Below are 20,267 nucleotides of genomic sequence, written 5' to 3'. Positions count from 1 at the left end.
GCATTTATGCTTTTCCTGCCAAATCCTGGGATACAGCAGTCACTTAATAAATACTCGTTGATAGATTGATTCTACCATGGTACTGAGATAGTAAGTTAACATATATTTATTAAGCACTTACTCTGTGCCAAGCACTGTGCTAAGTTAAAAACAGTACCTACCTTAAAGAAGCTCACATTCTAATGAGTAAAGAAAGTATGTAAATAACTATATACATACATGATATAAATTTTATAAGTAATAGGTACAAAAAATGGTAGGTAATCTCAGCAGAATTTCCTCACTTTCTTTCAAAATTTCTCCACCTGAAAGCAGGCCTTTCCCTTAGTAGCTATGTAACCTAGTCCAGGCAGCTGCAGAAGCCTCAAAAGCTACCTCCCCTCCACCCAGAACCACTCAGTGCCTTGGTATCAGCAGCCAAAATCCTGATTCCCAAGATTCCAGGGCTAGTCACATTGAGTAAGTATCAAGCCTGTGCAGGTGAAAAATGATGGGGGTCCCATCACCTTGATGTTGGCTCTTGCTTCCTAATTAAACTCCAACAGGGTCTCTCAAAGTGCCACTTACGCTGCTGACTCCTGATTCAAATTCATCAGGGCATGCTTTAGGGTAAAAGAGGGTCATTGCTCACTGAAACACTAGCTTTGGGGCTTACAGATTAAATTTGATAGGCTTCTTCCAAATGGCCTCAGTACTTGTCTTACAAAGCAAAAGCCCCCAATTTAGAAGTGTTCAATGTTTACGAAGCATCAGGGATTAGGAAGATGTCAAGGTGAACCTTGAGAAAGAAACTAAAGGCAACTAATTGGATTTGGTGACCTGTGGTTGAAGGTCTGCAGGCCAGGGTCCAATCTGCATGTACCCCCTTCTTCAGTATATACCTGTGATGAGGATTAGTATGTTCCAATAGGCACATTGGGAAGCTCAAGATGAAAGTCATTTTATGTTCAGTGCAGCCCTTCATAAAGTGTCGTTTGTCACACACCCCTCCCCCTCTCTTCATACTGCTAGGTCCCCTCCCAGACCAAGTCCTGGTGGTCTACATTATTCTGATGAGGATATCTGCAACAAGTACAATGGAGCAGTGCTAACTGAGAGTGCAAATCTGAAGGAGAAATCTGTAGATGCATCTGAATCTGAGGTGAGTACATTTCTCTACTGGAGGTGCCATTTTTGACAAAGAATGTAAACATCCTCTAATATTTTATTTCTGAAGTACTTGGAAACAAGCTCTTACCTGAGCCTTAGGTTAATCCTGTAAGTCAGTTGCCAGGCTCGTACTTGACCTGGAAGCTTGGTAGGACCTTCTAGAGCTTGAATCTGTTGATACCACCTTTTGGAAGACAACGATCATTCCATGCTGCAATGAATTTATTTAATATTAAGCAAAAGAAAAACACTTAAACATCTAGCATGAAGCAAATTTTGGTTACCACCATTTCTTGATCTGGTAAGAGTCTCAACCCTCACAATCCTAAACCTGCTAGTCTTATCTTGATGTATTGGTTATAATCCCTTTGGCCCCAGGAAATATATAGTATTTCCATTCTGTATTCCCTTGCCTCCTGTAGGTCTTGCCTACCCTGGTTTCTAGTTCTGTAAATGTCTTTCCATATATCTCTCTCTCTCTCTCTCTTTTTTTTTTTTTTTGGTAAGGCAGTCGGGGTTAAGTGACTTGCCCAAGGTCACACAGCTAGTATGTGTCAAGTGTCTGGTCTTCCTGACTTCAAGGCCGGTGCTCTATCCACTGCACCACCTAGCTGCCCCTCATATCTCTCTTCCCATATGGCAGCATGGATCTTTCCCTGGATCTCAGTTCACCCTGCACTGATAGTGTCCAAACCAAGTATCTAAAATTCAGAGCAGCACAGAATAATGGAAAGGGCATTGGATTTGTATTTAGAAAACAGTTTCAAGTTCCAGCTCTACTGGCTTCCTTCAAGTCCCAACTAAAATTCCACCTTCTTTGAGGAGCCTTTCCTGATACCCCTTAATGCTAGTGCCTTCCCTTGTTGATTATATACATTTTATCCTAGCTACAGTTTGTACATACTGTAACTTGAACAGAAACAGCACAGTTAGTAGGCAGGTCTTTATTAGTTACAACCTTTGTGAGTAGAGAGTTTTAAACTGTGAGAGAGTATTTCAATTCAGGTCAATAAGCCATTTCTTCAAGTCAACAAGCACTATATTTAGCACTGGGCATAAAAAGAAATGACAAAATGTCCCCTGCCCTCCAGGAACTCACAATCTGATGCATGAAACAGCGTGAAATCAACTATGCACAAACGAGATATAGACAGAATAAATTGGAAACTAAGGGGAACCAGGAAAGGCTTCTTACAGAAGACAGGATTTTATCTCAAGTCTCAAAGAAAATCAGGGATTCCAAGAGACAGAGGTGAAGAGGGAGTGAAAATGCACAGAGCTAGGAGCTGTCTTAGGCAAGGAATGGCAAAAATCTAACATCTCTGGATGTTAGCATGTATCAAGGGGAAAGGTCTTTAAAGTCCAAACAGAGGATTATATATATGATCCTAGAGATAATAAGGAGCTTATTGAATAAGAAGGTGATATATTCAGACCTGAGCTTTAAGAAGATTATTTTGATAGCTGAGTAGACTGGAGTGAGGAAAGACTTGAGGAAGGAGATCAACCAGAAATTTTTGCAATAGTCCAGGAATGAGGTGGTGAGGGCCTGTACCATGGTGGTGATAGTGTCACAAGAGAGAAAAGGATGTATACAAGAGATGTTGTAAAGGTAGAATTAGTAGGATTTGCAAATAGATTGAAATGGAGGATAGGAGTAAGAGAGAGTGAGTATTCACAGATGATACCCAGGTTACAGGCTGGGTCACTGAGAGGATGGTGATACCCTTGACAGTAACAAGAAAGTAAGAAGAGGGCAGGGTTTGGGGAGAAAGATAATTAGTTCAGTCTCAGATATACTGAGTTTAAGATGTCCATGTAATATCCAATTTGATATGTCTAACAGACATTTGGAGATACAAGGCATGAGATAAAGAGGAAAGGTTAGGGGTAGATTAATAGATCTAAAAATCATCTGCATAGAGAATATAATTAAATCTATGGGTGCTGATGAGCTCACCAAGTAGAAGAGGGCCCAGCACAGAGCCTTGAAGGACATCTACGGTTAGTAGGCGTGACCTGGATGAAGATCCAGCAAGGAGACTGAGAAGTGGTCAGTAAGGTGGGAGTAAAGCCAGGAGAGAGAATAGTGTCACAAAAACCTAGAGAGAAGAAAATATCAAAGTGAAAAGGGTGGCCAACAGGGTTAAAGCTTCAAAGAGGTTAAGAAGGACGAAGATTGAGAAAAGGCCATTGCATTTGGCAATTGAAAGATCATTGGTAACTTTGGAGACAGCAATTTCAGTTGAAGGTCCCTGCCTTGAAAGACCTTACAGTATAATTGGGAAGAACAAACACACACATGAATTGGTGTAAGAACCTTTGCTGCTATGATTTTCCCATTGAGTTGCTTTCTCTCTACTCCACTCTGTGCTTATCAAAGGCATATATAACTTTTTTTTTGAGGGGTTTGGGGGAGAGCTCAAACAAGTCACTGCTTTTACTCCCACATACATACCTTTCAAAACCTCAATGCTAGACCCTCTAATAAGAAATCTTCTTTGATCTCCAACCCTCCAATCCTACGGTGAACTCATCTTCTGAAATGCTATGGCATTTTCTTTATGTTACTCTCAGGACACTTTTTACATGCTGCTTTGCATGATACTTATTCATTCATTTCATCAACCACTTATTACAGGCCTACTATGTGCAAGGCACAGTTCTAGGTCCCAGGGATACAAAGAGGAAAAACTACCCTCAAGGAGTTGTTTGTCTCCCAAAAAGGTCTCCCAAAAGTAGTAGCAGTTTTGAGCTACTAAAGCTTAAAACCATGCTAAGGCTTTGGGGACACCCTATATTTGTGTGTTCTCATAAATTCATGAAATTTTAGTAGTGGAACGGGGCCTTCCTTAGAGATACCGTACTTAAACCATATGTTTCTTGAGGGAAGAAAATATGCTCTTTACATATGTATATTTTATCTCCCACACTGCCTATGGCAATCTTCAGTTATTAAAAAATCACTATATATAATCTCTTTTGATCCTTAGAGTATGCCTATTTTGCAGATGAAGGAACTCATAAAATTAAGGCTACTCTGATTAACAGGTCAGCATGTTCAAAGTTTTTTTTTTTAAATCAACTGGCTGGTTGTAAGACAATTTCTACAAAACTGCAAAACTATTTTGGTCTTTTTTCTAACTCAGTCAAGAATAAAGGGGCAACAGGATGTCTAAAAGTCAGACCTACTGAGTATGGAAATTGGGACATCTTGTAGTTAGGGATGTAAGGGGATAAGAGCAGGCAAGGAGAAGAATTTAAGCATGACTGACCAAGAATCACTGAAGTTTAGCTGGGTTTGAGATTTGGGGAACATCTTCCTGAACACAGAAAAGTGGAGCAACTTGTGGTTATGGAAGGGAGAGAAATTGGAGTATGTTATCCCTTGTTTCAAATCTAATGGAGTACAATTTTTAAAAAGGAAGTACTTAAGCTAAGTTGGCTTCTACAGACCCAGTGGTGAAAGGAAATTAAGCATTTTGCCCAAAGCCATGCCAGTTGTCAGAGGAAGGTTTTAAAAACTGAGCTTCAAATCTTTGCACTAGGATAGAGTAAAAAAAGCAGAGTGAGTTCCAGTTCATCAGAGAAAGTTTCTTGGAGGAGATTGCTATATGGAAATCTGATGCCACACCTTTATGACTTTCTGAAAAAATTCAATCTTACTGTGGTTTGCAAAAACAACTTCTTAGATCTCTGACTCCAGATTTTGAAGTCACAGCTAAAATCCCACCTTCCCCAGGAGGCCTTTCCCAACCCCTCTTGATCCCAGTACCTTCCCTCTGTTGATTATTTCCCATTATCCTATATATAGCTTATTTAGTATATATTTGTTTGTTGTGTGTTGTCTCCTTCTTTATATCGTAAGATCCTGGAGGGCAGGGACTGTCTTTTTGCCTCTTTTTGTATCCCTGGTGCTTAGCATAGTCTCTAGAACGTAGTAGTCACTTAATAAATGTTTGTTGAATGATCAATTGACTGAACCTTAGGTTCATTGTTGGGACTGGACTGTAAAAGAATCTAGATGACTAACATACATCTAGGTGGCACAGTGGATAGAGCAAATCTGACCTCAGACACTTACTAGCTGTGTGACCCTGGGAAAGTTACTTAACTGTTTGACACAGTTCCTCATCTGTAAAATGAGCTGGATAAGAAAATGGCTAACCACTCCAGTATCTTTGCAAGAAAACCCCAAAATGGGCTCATGTAGAATTAGACACGACATATAGCTCAATAAATTATTTTAATGGGCAGCTAAGTGTGACTGTGGATAACGTGTTGGGCCTGGAGTCAGAAAGATTCATCTTTGTGAGTTCAAATCTGACCTCAGACAGGTATTAGCTGTGTGACTTTGGGCAAGTCACTTAACCTTGTTTGCCTCAGTTTCTCCATCTGTAAAATGAGCTGGAGAAGGAAATGGCAAACTCCAATGTCTTTGCCAAGAAAACCCCGAACGGGGTCACAGTTGGGCACACTGAACAACTGACTAACTAAATATCTTCTCCTGTATCCCTACGTGATCACTCTGCATTTCTCATTCTCCATCCTGTCCCTTATGGGGTAGGGTGGTGAGCTCAGTATTCTAACTCTTCACTCCTTCTCCTGCTGACCCCTAAAGCAAAACAGTATGCACACAGCCACTCTGAGAGTAGCCTTTAACAGGGTAGCTGTAAGCTATGTGTTTCTTAGAGACTTTCTCTACTTACTATTTCTAGAGATGGGCTGGCAAGTGAGCACTCTAATGCCAGTGGCAGATTCTTTCAATGCTTCTTAACCCTCTCTACCCTGTAGGAAGCTGGATCTTCCTTTGATAGCTCTGGTGCTTCTCCATACATTTCTGTACAAGAGGCAGAACCAATATTTGCCAATAAGCTCACCTTTTTTTTTAATATCATTCATCCATGCAACAATTTTTGTGCAGGACATTCCATGGGGAGCTTTGTTGATTGATCAGAAGTTAGAATGCATCTGCATTGGGTCAGACAGTCATGTTCAATAAGTAGATCTGAGAAACAACTTTTTACTCCCAATTCATTAGCATTCCTCCCGAAAGAAATTTTGTCCCCCAAGTTTGAAATGATGAACCTTTGTTGGTAAATATAGTCAAAGCAAAAATTAGGAGAAGCTCCCAGTGAACATCTTTCTCTCAGGTACCACTGGCCTAGAAGACAGGTACCCAATATGATATATGCTCAGGATATTCCACTCCATAACATTCATACACCAAATCAATATTTAATTTTAAATCAGTCCCAACTTTGCACTTGCTTCCATCCAGGGCTGATTGAACCCAAGGGTTCAATTCAATGACTTCTTTGAAAGGATGTTTATTCAGGTTATGAACTCCAGGTTAGATGGGGCAGTACATGGTATGCCAAGATCGCCACTCTTTGCTTTTCCCCCTAATTACGTTTATAAAAGACACTGAGGTCACTGTCCATCGGCATGACCAAGAGCTGTGTTAGAACTTCAGTTAGCACTGCAGGAGGGGCCAAAGGCTATGCTTGTGTCTCAAACTGAGGATTGTCAGGTGAAATCCTACAGAAGCCTTGCTATACCTCTCTAGGGAGGAAACAGTGAAGCAAACATTGCAGTTCCGGTCCAGTTCCAGCCAGGTGAACCAAGGGCAGCACAAGGCAAAAGAGGAAACTAGTTTGCCCCCCCAGCATTTTTGTACCTAAAGCTAGATTTTGGACCCTCTGTTACCGTGCGGTTGGCCCTCATTAGTTACCCTAAGCAAAATTACTCCTTTGCATTATTTTCTGTTCTTTGGTACCTCCTCACTTCTCAGAATAAACCCGACACTGTGATAGATGACCTTTCCCTTCTGTGTAACTCTGTGGTGTTTGTGGCCATGAGCTGGATAGGGGCAGGAAGAAAGGAAGGAAAGAATAAACGTTTATTAAGTGCCTAATATGTGTCAGACATCTTGCTAAGCACTTTACAAATATTATCTCATTTGATCCTCACAACACCCTTGGGAGGTAGGTGCTATTAATATACCCATTTTACAATTGAGGAAACAGAGACAGAAAGAGGTTCAGTAACTTGCCCAGGGTTACACAGCTAGTAAGTGTCTGAGGTCAGATTTGAAACCAGGCCTTCCTGACTCCAGGCTTAGCAGTCTACTCACTGTACCACCTATGTGCCTAGGGGTGAGTAGGTGGTGGGGACAAAAAAGGTTAATCCTACTTTGCAAGGTAATGGATTTTGAGCTGCGTTTTCTTGAAAAACATCCCCAGAATTCTCTAATGGGACCCTTTCAGTGTTATTTTTACATAATTATTATAATATAATATATAATGGTAACATAATAGTGTAATTATTTAGTGATCATTACTTCAGAATTATCTAACAGGACCTCCTTCTACTTATGAGAGGTGTTTAGGTATTTGAGTTATTCTAAGTTTTCTGGGCACTGTGAGGTTTTCTGTGTGGATAAAATGTGCCACATCTCCTTTTCTCTTGAGTTCTTTGATATGTAATCCTGTTACATCCAGACTTTGATGTTGACTTGTTGGGGGAACTTCTAGACAGGAAGTGTTAATGGGCTCCCAACAGAGGTATCAGTGGGGACACTGGCTTTTTGATCATCTTGGAAGTGCCACTTGAGATACTGTGGAGTTCAGTTAGAGTTTTGACCACTTCTGTTTTGTAATCTCCTTAGATCTTTCATCTATTCTGCTTCTTATCTTCCTTTTGTTTATATTCTCACAGTGCTTAGGAAAAGATGAACTCTGTTTTCTCCAAACTTTTCTTTTTAAGTTTTCTTGAAGAACAATTACATATTTCATTGCATAATGTTTAGGAGGAAAAGAATCCAGGCCAGTTACAGCAAGGTTATTTCAAAAGCCCATAGACTTTCATTGACAATGATCTTTCCTGTGTTCTCTTTTGGTCTCTGGTTGACCTCTGTACATATAATGGAGCAGTGATTTCCTGTTTTAACCTTCAACTCTAAAATGTTGGAGTTAGAAAAAAAAAGATATTGAAATATAGAGAAACTCCTCCCAACAGAACTAAGATTGTCTGAGTGGGTTCCATGTCCCACATTGCTCTCCTTAGCAAGAAGAAACTGAAACATTGTATGTGGTGCTGTATTCTTGCTGTCCCTGTTACTGGAGGGGTTGTACTTAGTAGATCTCTTGAGCTCAGTAGCTCTGAGCTTCAGTGGCCAAAGCCAGTCAGGCATCTACACTGAGTCCTGTATAAATATGGTATACCCTTGGGAACAGGGAGCCACTAACCTACCTAAAGAGAGACAAAGCAGACTAGTTTGGAAACAGAGAAGGTCAAAGCTCCCATGATAATCAGCAATGGGATTTGATTTGGTTCATTGAGTTGCCATTATACCTCCAGTGGGGCAAGATAGAGAGATAGAAGAAGAAGATGAAGACAAAGAAGAAGAAGAAGAAGGAGAAGGATAAGAAAAAGAAGGAGATGAAGAAGGAGGAGGAAGAAGAAGAAAAAGGAGGAGGAGGAGGAGAAACAACTGAAGGTCAAAACTTAGGTGATGTCACCATCATCATTAGGAATATCCAATGGGTGATCTGAATTTATATTTATATAAGATTTGTACCCCACCTGAGAACAAAAGGTCTTGAGGCAGCTTCCAGATTAAAACATGGTAGCAAATAAGACAGTCAATGATAAAAAGTAATTTGTAAGATTTGTTCTATTTATAACATGCCTGGAGGATAAAACTAGGCCCAAGTTAATGTTTTGACATAACCATCTGTTCAGGAGGGAGGAAAGAAGGACAATGCTCCTGGAAGGGGAAAAGCAGTCCTTCCCAGGGCTCCTTCCCCACCTCCACATTATTCTTCATTTTCAGATGGCAATGAGAATAATGAACAGGAAGCTATAAGGGGACCCTGGTTGAAAGCTCTTCTGAGTAGCAATTTTTCACTGAAGAAAAAGTGATGCCATTGTTTATCTCTCTTTCTCAACCGTTCTCAGAGATATGATTCCCAAAGTAATAATTCCAAAAATCTTGTCCCAAGATCACAGAGTACTGACTGATTATGCTGCAGGGTATTGGACTCAGTGTCATATAACACATGCTATATCTATTTATGTTACTGTAGTTAGAAATAATAAGTTCCATCCACAAATGTTGTTTTTTTAGCACTGCTACTTATGAATTTATATTAATATTACTTCACAAATCATAGTTTGAAAAATCCTTTTCAACATTCAAAATCGTTTTCAAATTCCCTCCCATACTAACTAACGAGATGCACCCACAGCACCTAATTCATTCCCTAATAATGTTTGAGGCTTTCATCTTGCCAATAAAATACCAAAATTGTCAAGGCATTTTCTCTATTAGTTGCTTCACAGGCATCTGTGTACCTTTAGAAACTCTGACAGCCAATCTGATGGCAGAGCCAATCACATGCCATCCCTCCACAGTTTCCTAGGTAACAAGCACACATTGCTACTTCACACCATGTAGGAAAAAAATGCCAACCCTGCAGCATTTTCATTTTGTCAATAATTCTGACTCACTAAAATATATCCCCATTAAAAAATAATAATGTCATATAAACAATCTACAGAATGGGTAGCACTGAGAAGAATAGCTTTTTTTTTTAAATACCTTGCTCAATGACTCACAAAGAAAGGAAACCAGGGCTCATGAGTCTTAGTTCTTAATTGAAACTATGATTAGTTTTATTAGCAAGGCATTGGGTTAGATGATATCCCAGAGTTCTGAGCCAGGGGTCTCCAAGTCCCACCCTCCACCTACTCGCTGGGAAATTTTTACACCTACAAGGTCCTCTCACGTTGGAAGACCCCATTCCCTGCAGCCCAATTTTCCCAATCTTAGGGAAGGCCACCCAAGATGCCTGCAGAGGTGAAAATGAAAGGAGAGCAGCGTAGAATCAGCTAAAGCTGTCCACTTTTTGCCTTCTAGTTTCCTTATGTTAACAAGGAGTCTTAATGGGAAGGAAATGTCTCTGCTGAGTTACAACTTAGTGCTTTGCCCTCCACCTTTATAGAGGATCAATACAAAGCTATCCATTTCAACAGCATCCCTGTATCTTGTAAAACAGTAGTTGAAAATATTGTCCACTTTGTTACTCAGTGTCCCCTATACAAGGATCCAAGTGATAAATTCTAGCTTGAGTTTAGTTCCAGGACAAATGTTGTCCTTGAAGATGAATTTGTATGTTTTCTCTTGTCAGAAAACAAAACTTGTTTTCCTTTTTGCCTTTGTTGCCAGAAACTTAGAGCTACATTCAATGGCCAGCTAGAATCTGCTCAACTCAAGTGCCTGCCTGGGAGCATCTGTTCTCACCACTCCCTTTAGATGGATGATGTCAGATCTGTTTCCTCCCTAATTATCCTTATTTTGCACTGCATTTTAACTTATATCCTACCATAGTTTTCTAGGAAGTAAGTGGGTTTATAAATTCTGAATAACTAAATAAAAATAATAGGGAGGAACAGTGTGGATTTGAAGTCCAGTCCAGTGAAAAGGTTGTGAAGATGTTTTCTCAGTTTGGTACACTGTAAGAAAAATTATTTAGTGTTACTTTTAGAATTGAATTCCACTAAGTTTAACCTTCAAAGTTTTACCATCAAAGGTACCACAGATGTTCTTAGGTGCTGATGGCTTATTATTTCATAAGGAAAGAAATTTAAATATTTGTAATTTTCTTAAATGAGTGAACTAAAATCTATTTTCTCTCCTTCCTACTTCCTTTTCATTGGAAAAGAAAAAAAAAATAAACCCAAATCTTCCTAACAAATATGCAGTTAAGCAAAAGAAATTCCCTCATCATCCATGTCTAAAAAAATGTCTCATTTTGCGCCCTAAATCCATCACTTCTCTATCAGGAATGCTAAAACAATGCTAAAATCTAGGTAAACTATAGTGACAGTATTCCCCTCACCTACTAGTCTAATAACACTGTCACAAAAGTAAATGAAGTTAATCTGTTATGTCCTGTTTTTGATGAAGCCATTCTGGATCTTTGTGATCACTGCTTCCTTTTCTAGATGTTCATTAACCACCCCTTTAACATTATCTTGTAGAATTTTGCAATACATTGAAGTTAAATTCTCTGGCCTATGGTTTGCTGACTCCATTCACTTTGCTTTTTTGAAAATTGAAACAACATAGGCTCTTGCTCAATTCTGCAGTACCTTTCCTATTCTATGTGACTTTTCAAAGATCACTGACAGTATCTCATTGGTCAGATATGCTAATTCTTTCAATATCCTTAAATGTAATTCATGTAGGCCTGGTTACCTGAACTCATCAAGGGCAGCTCAGTGCTCTTTTACTACATCTCTAGCTATCTTGGTTATAAAATCTCTATTAGCCATTTATTTGTCCTTTCCGGTTCAAAGATCATTCTTCTCGGCAGAGAAAACAGAAATGTATGACTTAACCTCACTGAACTTCAATTTCCTCTATAAAATGAAAGCATTGTATTAAGTTGGTGATCTCTAATGTCCATTTCTCTCCAATTCCATGACTTTCTTCTAGGTTTCCATAAATATTAAACTCCTTAAGTTTATGACAGTGTTATTGTATAAACCAGAAACCATTGATTTTCCCATTAAATCACTATGTGATGTTGGTCATGTTAAATTACCTCTCTTTGCCCAAGGCTTCCCTATAAAATTAGAGTGTTTGTCACCCTTCTTATGGCTAACAGATCTGATCATTTTTATGGAGTGCTAGTCTGGATAAGGTGAAATTTAAAAGTATGTGAAGTTTATCTTCCTTCACCCTCCCTTTCTATAACTTCTCCATCTCCCTAGTACCCTAGTGTTCTCCAACCCAAAGCGACTCTTGTGAATCATGAATACCTTAACATGAAGTAGTTCAATGTTCTCCTTTCCAAGAGTATTTACATTTTAGTAGAGGAGGGACCCAAAGCAATAAATTGCTGTGTAATGATAGGTACTGTGATACACAGTGGTGAAGCTGGTTTGGAACTGCTGGATCTGCTTATGCCTTTTCTACACATTCATTAACCATTCCTTTAATAATATATTGTAGAATTTTGCAAGACACTAAAGTCAATTTCACTGGCCTATAGTTTGCTGAATCCATTTACTTTGCGTTTTTGGAAACTGAGACAACATGGACCCTTGCCCAATTCTGCAGTAGCTTTCCTTATACTGGAAAAATAAGCACCTACTTGTAAGGTCAATCTTACTCTGAAATTCTGGGAAAGGAAGCTATACAAAAGCTTAAAGCAGGATTAGGGAGGAAAGGGGAGAATTACTTTTTCTTGGAATTTGAAAGTTACTTTGAAAGCACCTAAGTTAGTCCATTTCAGTTTTTCAAACCACAAAGATGTCACTATTAAGGGTAATGGTGACTTATCTCTCTGACATACCAAGGGAGCATGAACGCTTCTATTTCATTTCCACGAGCCCTTGGAGCTTATCATACATCCCAACAAACCAGCAATCAATGCAGCAATCAGCAAGCATTTAGTACAGACTTACTATGCGTGAAGCAGTATGCTAGGTTTTGGGTATATGTGGACAAAAATAAAATAGTTTCTGCCCTTAAGGAACTTCCATTCTATCAGGAAAGACAACATGCTCACAGTGCTTTCCTAATTACTGGGACCAAAGCCCACAAACAGCAGCCTGGCCATTCCTCCTGTGACCCCTCCTCTTGGGTCACCATCTGCCATGTGGGGAGGAAAGAGGGGGCTCACACAAGCACAGCTATTATCATTTGACCCTGACCCTGGTACCTTATGAAGGCCTGCCAGCCTGGCTTCCCCTTTTGTCCCCCAGCAGGCAATGAATTTCTGAAACTTCCTCCAGGCCAAACTGTTTGGCTGAACAAGAACAGCTGGAAAATGAACTTGGATGTGGTCCCTGATGAGGATCCTAAGACTAATATGACCATCACAAAAAAGTCCTTTTCAGCTTCCACTTACTCTATTGATTGTTTGAGCCATTTGGAATGGACTTGAACCTGGGGTGGAGCCAATGTTTGTTTGATTCATCTGTTAAACTCTCCAAAAAGTCATATTCACACCCTTAGTGGCGCTTGACTTTCCATTGATAATGTGCTCTTCCAGTCCTTTTCTTTGGTGTATGTGACTGGAGCCACCAGGTCTTCAAGGACTCTATAAAACACAGATGTGTTGAGAAATGATTTAGATACAGAGAACATTTCTATTTCAAGGATGGCAAAACAGAAAAGGCAAAAATAAAAGCTGAGGAGGGAGGGAGGTCAACTCTGTAATCTCTATAGTGAATAAACTGAAAGTTGATTTTATTTATTTGCAACCTCTCCACATAGGCCTCCATCCTTCTGTCATCTTCTTGAGTCATTTGGGAAGGTTAAGGTTGAGGTCCCTCTCCTTTCCCCTCCCCAAGATGACATGCAATCTGATATGAGCTCTATTTATACTACATGCAATCTGATATGGGCTCTATTTATACATTCATATTAAACATATTTTCACACTAGTCATGATGTAAAGAAGAATTAGAACTAATGGGAGAAACCACAAGAAAGAAGAAACAAAACAAAACAACAAAAGAAAAGGAGAGCAAATAATATACTTCCATTTGCATTAGGACTCCTAAGTTCTTTCTCTGGATATGGATAGCATTTTCCATCATGAGTCTTTTGGAGTTGTCTAAGATCTATGCATTGCTGAGAAAGGCTAAGTCCATCAAAGTCAGTAATCACACTATGTGACTTTTATGGCATACAGTCTTCTCCTGGTTCTGCTCATTTCACTCTGCATCAGTTTGGATAAGTCTTTTCAGGTTTTTAAACAACATACTGTAAGATTATGGTTCTTAATCCACTCTGCCATCCTCTTCCGTTTTATGGGAGAGTTCATCCCATTCATATTCACAGTTATGATTACTATCTATGTCTTTCTCTCCATCCTATTTTCCCCTGTTTATGCTTTTCTCTCTCCTTTCTCCCTTTCCCTCCTCACTAGAGTTTTGCTTTAGACCACTGCCTCCCTCAATCTGCCCTCCCTTCTATCAGCCCCCTCCCTCTTCTTCCCCTTTACCTTTACTACTTCTTCCCTCCCTTCTATCCGCCCCCTCACTTTTCTTTCCTCTTTCCCCTCCTGTTTCCTATAGGGTAAGTAAGATTTCTGTTTTGTTTTGTTTTTGCTTTTTGGTGAGGCAATTGGGGTTAAGTGATTTGCCCAGGGTCACAGAACTAGTAAGTGTCAAGGGTCTGAGGTTGGATTTGAACTCAGGTCCCCCTGACTCCAAGGCAGGAGCTCTATCTACTGTGCCACTTAGCTGCCCCTTTTTTGTTTTGTTTTGTTTTGGTTTGGTTTTGCTTTTTAGTAAGTAAGATTTCTATACCTAACTGATTCTATTATTCCCTCTTTGAGCCAAATTTGATGAGAATAAGGTTCAAACAATGCTTATCTCCCTTCCCTCTACTGTAATATGTTTTTGTACCTTTTCATGTGATGCAATTTACCCTTGTCTGCCTCCTCCTTTACTCTTCTCCCAGAACAATCCTTTTTCACCACTTAATTAGATTTTTTATTATCACATCAAAATCAACTTATGCCCATACCCTATTATGCCCTTTTAAATGGCATAATAACAATACAGTTCTCCAGAGTTGCAAGTGTCATCATCTCTTGTAGGGATGTAAACAGTTTGCCCTTATTAACAACATGTTGTTGTTGTTGTTGTTTTTTCTTTCCTGTTTACCTTTTTATGCCTTTCTTGAGTCTTGTATTTGAAAATCAAATTTTCTGTTGAGCTCTGGTCTTTTCATCAGGAAGGTTTGGAAGTCCCCTCTTTCATTGAATGTCCATCTCCTCCCCTGAAAGATTATGCTCAGTTTTGCTGGGTAGTTGATCCTTGATTGCAATGTAAGCTTCTTTGCCTTATGGAATATCATATTCCATGCCCTCCAGACTCTTAATTTGGAAGCTACAAGTGGTTCCATGATATTTAAATTGTTTCTTTCTGGCTGCTTGCAGTATTTTCTCTTTGACCTGGGAGTTTGGGAATTTGGTCACAATATTCCTTGGTGTTTTCAATTTGGGATCTCTTTCAGGAGGTGATCAGTAGATTCTTTTGATTGCTATTTTATCTTCTGGTTCTAGGACCTTGGGGCAGTTTTCCCCAATAATTTCTTGAAAGATGCTGTCCAGGCTCTTTTATTCATCATGGTTTTCAGGTAGACCAATAATTTTTAAATTGACTCTCCTGGATCTATTTTCCGGTTCAGTTGTTTTTACCAATGAGGTATTTTATATTTTCTTCTATTTTTTTCATTCTTTTGTTTCTGTTTGACTGATTCTTGGTCTCTCATAGAGTCCTTAGCTTCCACTTGTCAAATTCTAATTCTTAATGAATTGTTTCCTTCTATTAGTTTTTGTACCTCCTTTTCCATTTGGCCCATTTTATTTTTTAAGGAGTTCTTCTCTTCAGTGAGTTTTTGTGCCCCCTTTTCCATTTGACCAATTCTACTTTTTACAGAGTTGATTTCTTCAGTGTACTTTTTTCCATTTGGCCAATTGTATTTCTTAAAGACTTGTTTTCTACAGTCAATTTTTGTACTTCCTTTTCCAACTATTGACTGCCTTTTGCATACTTCTCATTTCCTTTCCCGATTTTTCTTCTACTTCTCTTCTTTGACTTTTAAAATCCTTCTTGAGCTCTTTTTGGGCTTAAGACCAGTTCATATTCACCTTTGAGGTTTTGGATAGGGGTATTTTGACAATGTTGTCCTCTTCTGAATTTGTGCCTTGATCTTCCCTGTCCCCATAATAAGAATCTATGGTCATTGTCCTTTCTGCTTTCTGCTCATGGTGTTTCACTATTTCCTGACTTAAAAAAACAAAAACAAAAACATTGAGCTCTCCTGCTAGAGTGCAGGGGGCACTGATTCAAGCTTCTTATGTTGGGGGCCTGGAGCCTAGTCACTGGCTTTGTGTTGTGGGGTCTCTGGTGCTGGCGACTGGAGGCTGTAGGGGTCTGGCAGCTTACCTGATGCTGAGCTGGGATCAGCAGCACTGGATCTCTTGGGGTGGGGGTGGGGAGTCTGGCCTCTAGAAGATGCCTGTTCACTCAAGCTTCTTTAAAACACTCAAATGTTTGGATGCTGTAGGATGTCTACCAGCCTGGAGCTGTGATGAAACAGCAGGAGATTTGGCTGCTAGAGAATGCCAATGTACGTGGTGGTTTTCTGAGCTGGTGTTTACTGGTTCCCCTGCCTGTGCTGAGGCACTCAGGGGGTCCTGGTGTTGGCACTTGCCTGCTCCACCACCCTGGGGCTCAGGATCTCCTCCTGGTTTGCTGAGGTGGGGCTTGCCACTGGCTTGCTGGGATGCCTCCCATCCTGTATTCCTCCCCTTTCCCCAGTGCTAGAGGAGGCTTTCCCATTAACCCCCCAAGCTTTCTGGGCTGCAAGACTGCGGCACTCCATCTTCCTGCTGGCTCAGCTGTTCCAGGGTTTTTCCTGGAGTGATATTTTCTGGGCTTTCAGAGGTCAATAAGTGAGGGTGAGAGCTACTTACTTCTTACTCTGCCATCTTGGCTCTCAGAAGTTGACCATCTTTTCTCAAATCCTCAGAAATAATTTATTTTGCCTGCAGAAAGAAAATACCACAACAGACATAGAGGTAGGCTGGATGCGAAAATTGAGTCTTGCCCTGCTGATGGTGCTATGCTTAAAGATCAATTTTTTTTTTCAAATCCATTTAGATTGTAGGCCTTTGGTGTATGTTGATTCACAAGGAAAGAAGTCAGCCTCACAGAGTGTTTTCAAATGCAGTTGGGCAATGATGCTCCCTTTGGCCCATGCTTTGACCCCGGTGGGCATCTAGCTGCCACTTGTTCCCTCCCTATCTGTCTTGTAACAGGAAGTGTCTCTTCTTCCTCCCCTCCTTAATAGTATATAGTCTGACCCCTCCTGTACACTTATCTTTACGTATACTTTAGAGTTATGTGTGTGTGCGATGTGTTCGCACACAGAGTCTGTGTATTATTCATCCATAGTGTCCTCGATACTGCTTTGCAACTAGTAGGTGCTTACTTATGGGATCATAGATTTAGAGATAGAAGGCACCTCTGAGGCCATATAGTCGTACCCCCTCATTTTACAGATAAGGAAACTGAGACACAGAGAGGTTAAATGATTTGTATAAGGTTATACAGTAAAAGTCAGTGGTGGATTTTAAGCCCAACTCTTTCTTACTACAGATCCAGCATTTTACCCATTACACAATCTGAATGTTTGCTGAATTGAACTGAATTCGAGCTTCCTCCCTACTCTTCCTATCATAAGCATCCAATTGTTTATAGCAAACATTGTTAACTCCATTACTAGCTGTGTAGCCATCAGTTACCAATTTTGCCTGCCCTATCTGTGCCTTGGTTATTCATCTGTGAAATGGGGATGATAATCTACAGGGTTTTTATTTAAAAAGTGCTTCTTAAAAATAAAGGTTTTCTATAAAAGCGAGATGTTTATTGTTAACGCTGTTGTTATAGTTATAATTGTCATTAACATTATCAATAAATGTTTACCAAGTATAAGGATTATGGTAGGTGCTGGACACTCACAAAAACAAAGGCATAATCTCATCCCTTAAAGGTTTATTATAGTCTAGTTGGTGAGACAGGACATACATGTATGAACAGCAATATGAAACAGCAGGTGATAAATGTCAAATTAGTAGTATAACACCTGGCAGGTAGCAGATGCTCAATAAATGTTGTAAGAATGTATTAAGGGGTATAGAAAATAAGAGAGGAGGGATGACATCACTGTAGGCACAAACGAACATAACATGTTAATGGGACAATGAGAAAACCCCTTTGATTGGAGCAGAGAACTCACATAAGAAAGTAGTTAAAAATAAAGTTGAATCCAGATTGTGGAAGGCCTTGGGTGCCAATGGAAGCCTTTGAGTAGACGAGTGACATGCACAAAGAATTCCTCACCCCTCAGAAATACCATATGTTTGGATGAAAACCCAAGCAAGAAGCAGCAGAAGATATTCCATTTCCCTTAAACCCTACTTACCTGATTTCTGTCAGGCTCTAAGCACATGGGATAGTACTCCTTTCCATGGCTGACATGAGCCAGATGCTAACAGCTGCTTTCTTGTATGTCACAGATGCTCACAGCTATTTTTCTTCCCCTGCTACAGGCCACAGACTCCGATTATGAAGACGAACTGCCAAAGCATTCTTTTGTTAACCATTACATGAGCGACCCTACCTACTATAACTCCTGGAAGCGCCAGACGAAGGGGGTAAAGCACCCGGCTGCATATAGATATGAAGAGTGTGCAGCCAGTGAGACTGAACCCTACTTCCAGACTGTCATAACCACACAAAGTGCAGGGGGCGTATACACCCCAACAGGACAACAGGCCCCAGGTTCTCGGACTCCAGTTACAGGTTTCTCTTCATTTGTCTGACAGTGGGAACTCCCGCCGACATTGGGGTGACCCAGCACAACATCTGGGTGGGTGGCTGGTGCAGTGAACTGTGGGTAAATTTCTCTATCAGGGTAGAATGGATGTGAACATTAATAAGTCTATTTTTTTTGAAGACAATCAACTCCAACAACAGAGCTGAAGTTTTGTTTAAAAACAGTTTCTGATAAGTGACAACTTTAACCACTTGTGAATAGTAGGATTTCAGCTGGAAGTTTTTTGTTGTTGTTGTTGTTGTTTTTTAAATACTTTTTGTAACACCAAGGCAAGAAGCAGCTGCCTTTTCCTTTTCTTTTTTCTTTTCCTTTCTTTTTAAGAGAAGGCATATTTCATCGGTGCAGTGGCTTGGCACCTTTGAGACTTCAAAAGATTTAAAAACTTTCCATTTCTCCATCTTAAAGGCCAGATAGGAATGATGAAGTATGAAAAGAGGATGGAGCTGTGTGTGAAATATTAGGATGGACTCCTAGCCTACTACTTTCTCCATTCTACCTCCTCTGTAGGAGAAGAAGCTGGTTCACATGATTCTCCATGGTACGACAGCCTTGGTGCTTTGATAATGGTGTTTTGATAATGAATATTCTCCCTGTGCTTGGTTCTGACATTCTCCCCTGAGCCCCAGCCCCAATCCATTCCTAAAATATTTCCACTTGGCAGTTTCTAGCAAAGAAAACGTTTGAAGACTCTGTTCCTGGCATGAGATAATACAAATGGAAAGTCATTCCAAGGTCGTATCATTTTGGCACTTTTTGGGTCAGGTCCTCCCCTGCATGGGCCATCCCAGTGGTAATTGAACAAACAAGAAAACAAAGGCCACATGATGATACAGGAAATGTGACCTAAGATTAGTTGGCAACCACCCAGTCATGGGAGCTTACGAAACTGCTTCCATCCCACAGAAGCAAAAGGCATGCAGCCTTCCCTTGTTAAACCAGGCAGAAAGACAACTTTTTCAGAATTGCCTGGTACATGAGAAGGAGGAGTCCAAGAGGGTTTTTTAAAATCATTTTTTTTATATGTCACACTAAATAAGTGAGTCTTTGGTGTTTCCAGGTGCCTTTTTCTTAATTGTTCAGCTTTGTACATGGAAAAGCTAGTGTGTCTCCAAATAAAGCAAAACAGCTTTTGAAAAAAGCAAGGTTGTGAATTACCTCCTGCACATTTTAAGGCTCCTTTGGTGCACTCCAGCTCCAATCCTTGCTGTTGTTGGGTTTTTGTTTTTTGTTGTTGTTGTTGTTGTTGTTTTTTTTTAAGTAAGATTTTGCTTTTCATTTCTTTTATATTCTTTGCCTTTTGACCTCTGGAGCTGCTATCAGTTCCTCAAAGAACCAAGATCAGCTCTCAACCTATTAAGAATGGTTATTAAGTTTGTTTTTTTTCTTGGGGGGGGTGGGTTGTGTGTTTTTGTTTTTGTTATTGTGGTTCTAGTTGGAAAAACCCCAGGGGAAACATTCTGGAGCTACTAGGAAAACTCCTAGCTAGACTAGGATGGATTATTTTTGCAGCAGGTGTCTGAAAACCACAGAACAATCCGTTGTCTGTTGGTTTCTATTCTAGCACTAGCCTAAATGTTGTCATTTCCTCATTTCCTGCGACTGTGTGTGTGTGTGTGTGTGTGTATGTGTGTGTGAGAGAGAGAGAGAGAGAGAGAGAGAGAGAGAGACAGAGAGACAGAGAGAC

The 20,267-nt window shown here is 40.1% G+C and overlaps 1 protein-coding gene across 3 annotated transcripts in view; it reads left to right on the top strand.

Moving 5' to 3' along the window:
• Nucleotides 1-19,816, top strand: part of SDK1 (sidekick cell adhesion molecule 1) — a 1,114,226-nt gene extending 1,094,410 nt beyond the window's left edge. For all 3 annotated transcript variants that reach the window (XM_027874762.1, XM_027874760.1, XM_027874761.1), the window contains 2 exons: nucleotides 1,012-1,141; nucleotides 18,297-19,816. In XM_027874762.1, coding sequence (XP_027730563.1) covers nucleotides 1,012-1,141; nucleotides 18,297-18,569 — 403 coding nt within the window. In that variant the 3' untranslated portion in view covers nucleotides 18,570-19,816. The remainder of the gene's footprint in view (nucleotides 1-1,011; nucleotides 1,142-18,296) is intronic.
• Nucleotides 19,817-20,267: the final 451 nt, after the last annotated feature.

This window comes from Vombatus ursinus, unplaced genomic scaffold (assembly GCF_900497805.2).
Source record: "Vombatus ursinus unplaced genomic scaffold, bare-nosed wombat genome assembly UNPS02014807.1, whole genome shotgun sequence".
Classification (NCBI taxonomy): Eukaryota; Metazoa; Chordata; class Mammalia; order Diprotodontia; family Vombatidae; genus Vombatus; species Vombatus ursinus.
This window is presented reverse-complemented; position numbering and strand designations above follow the sequence as displayed.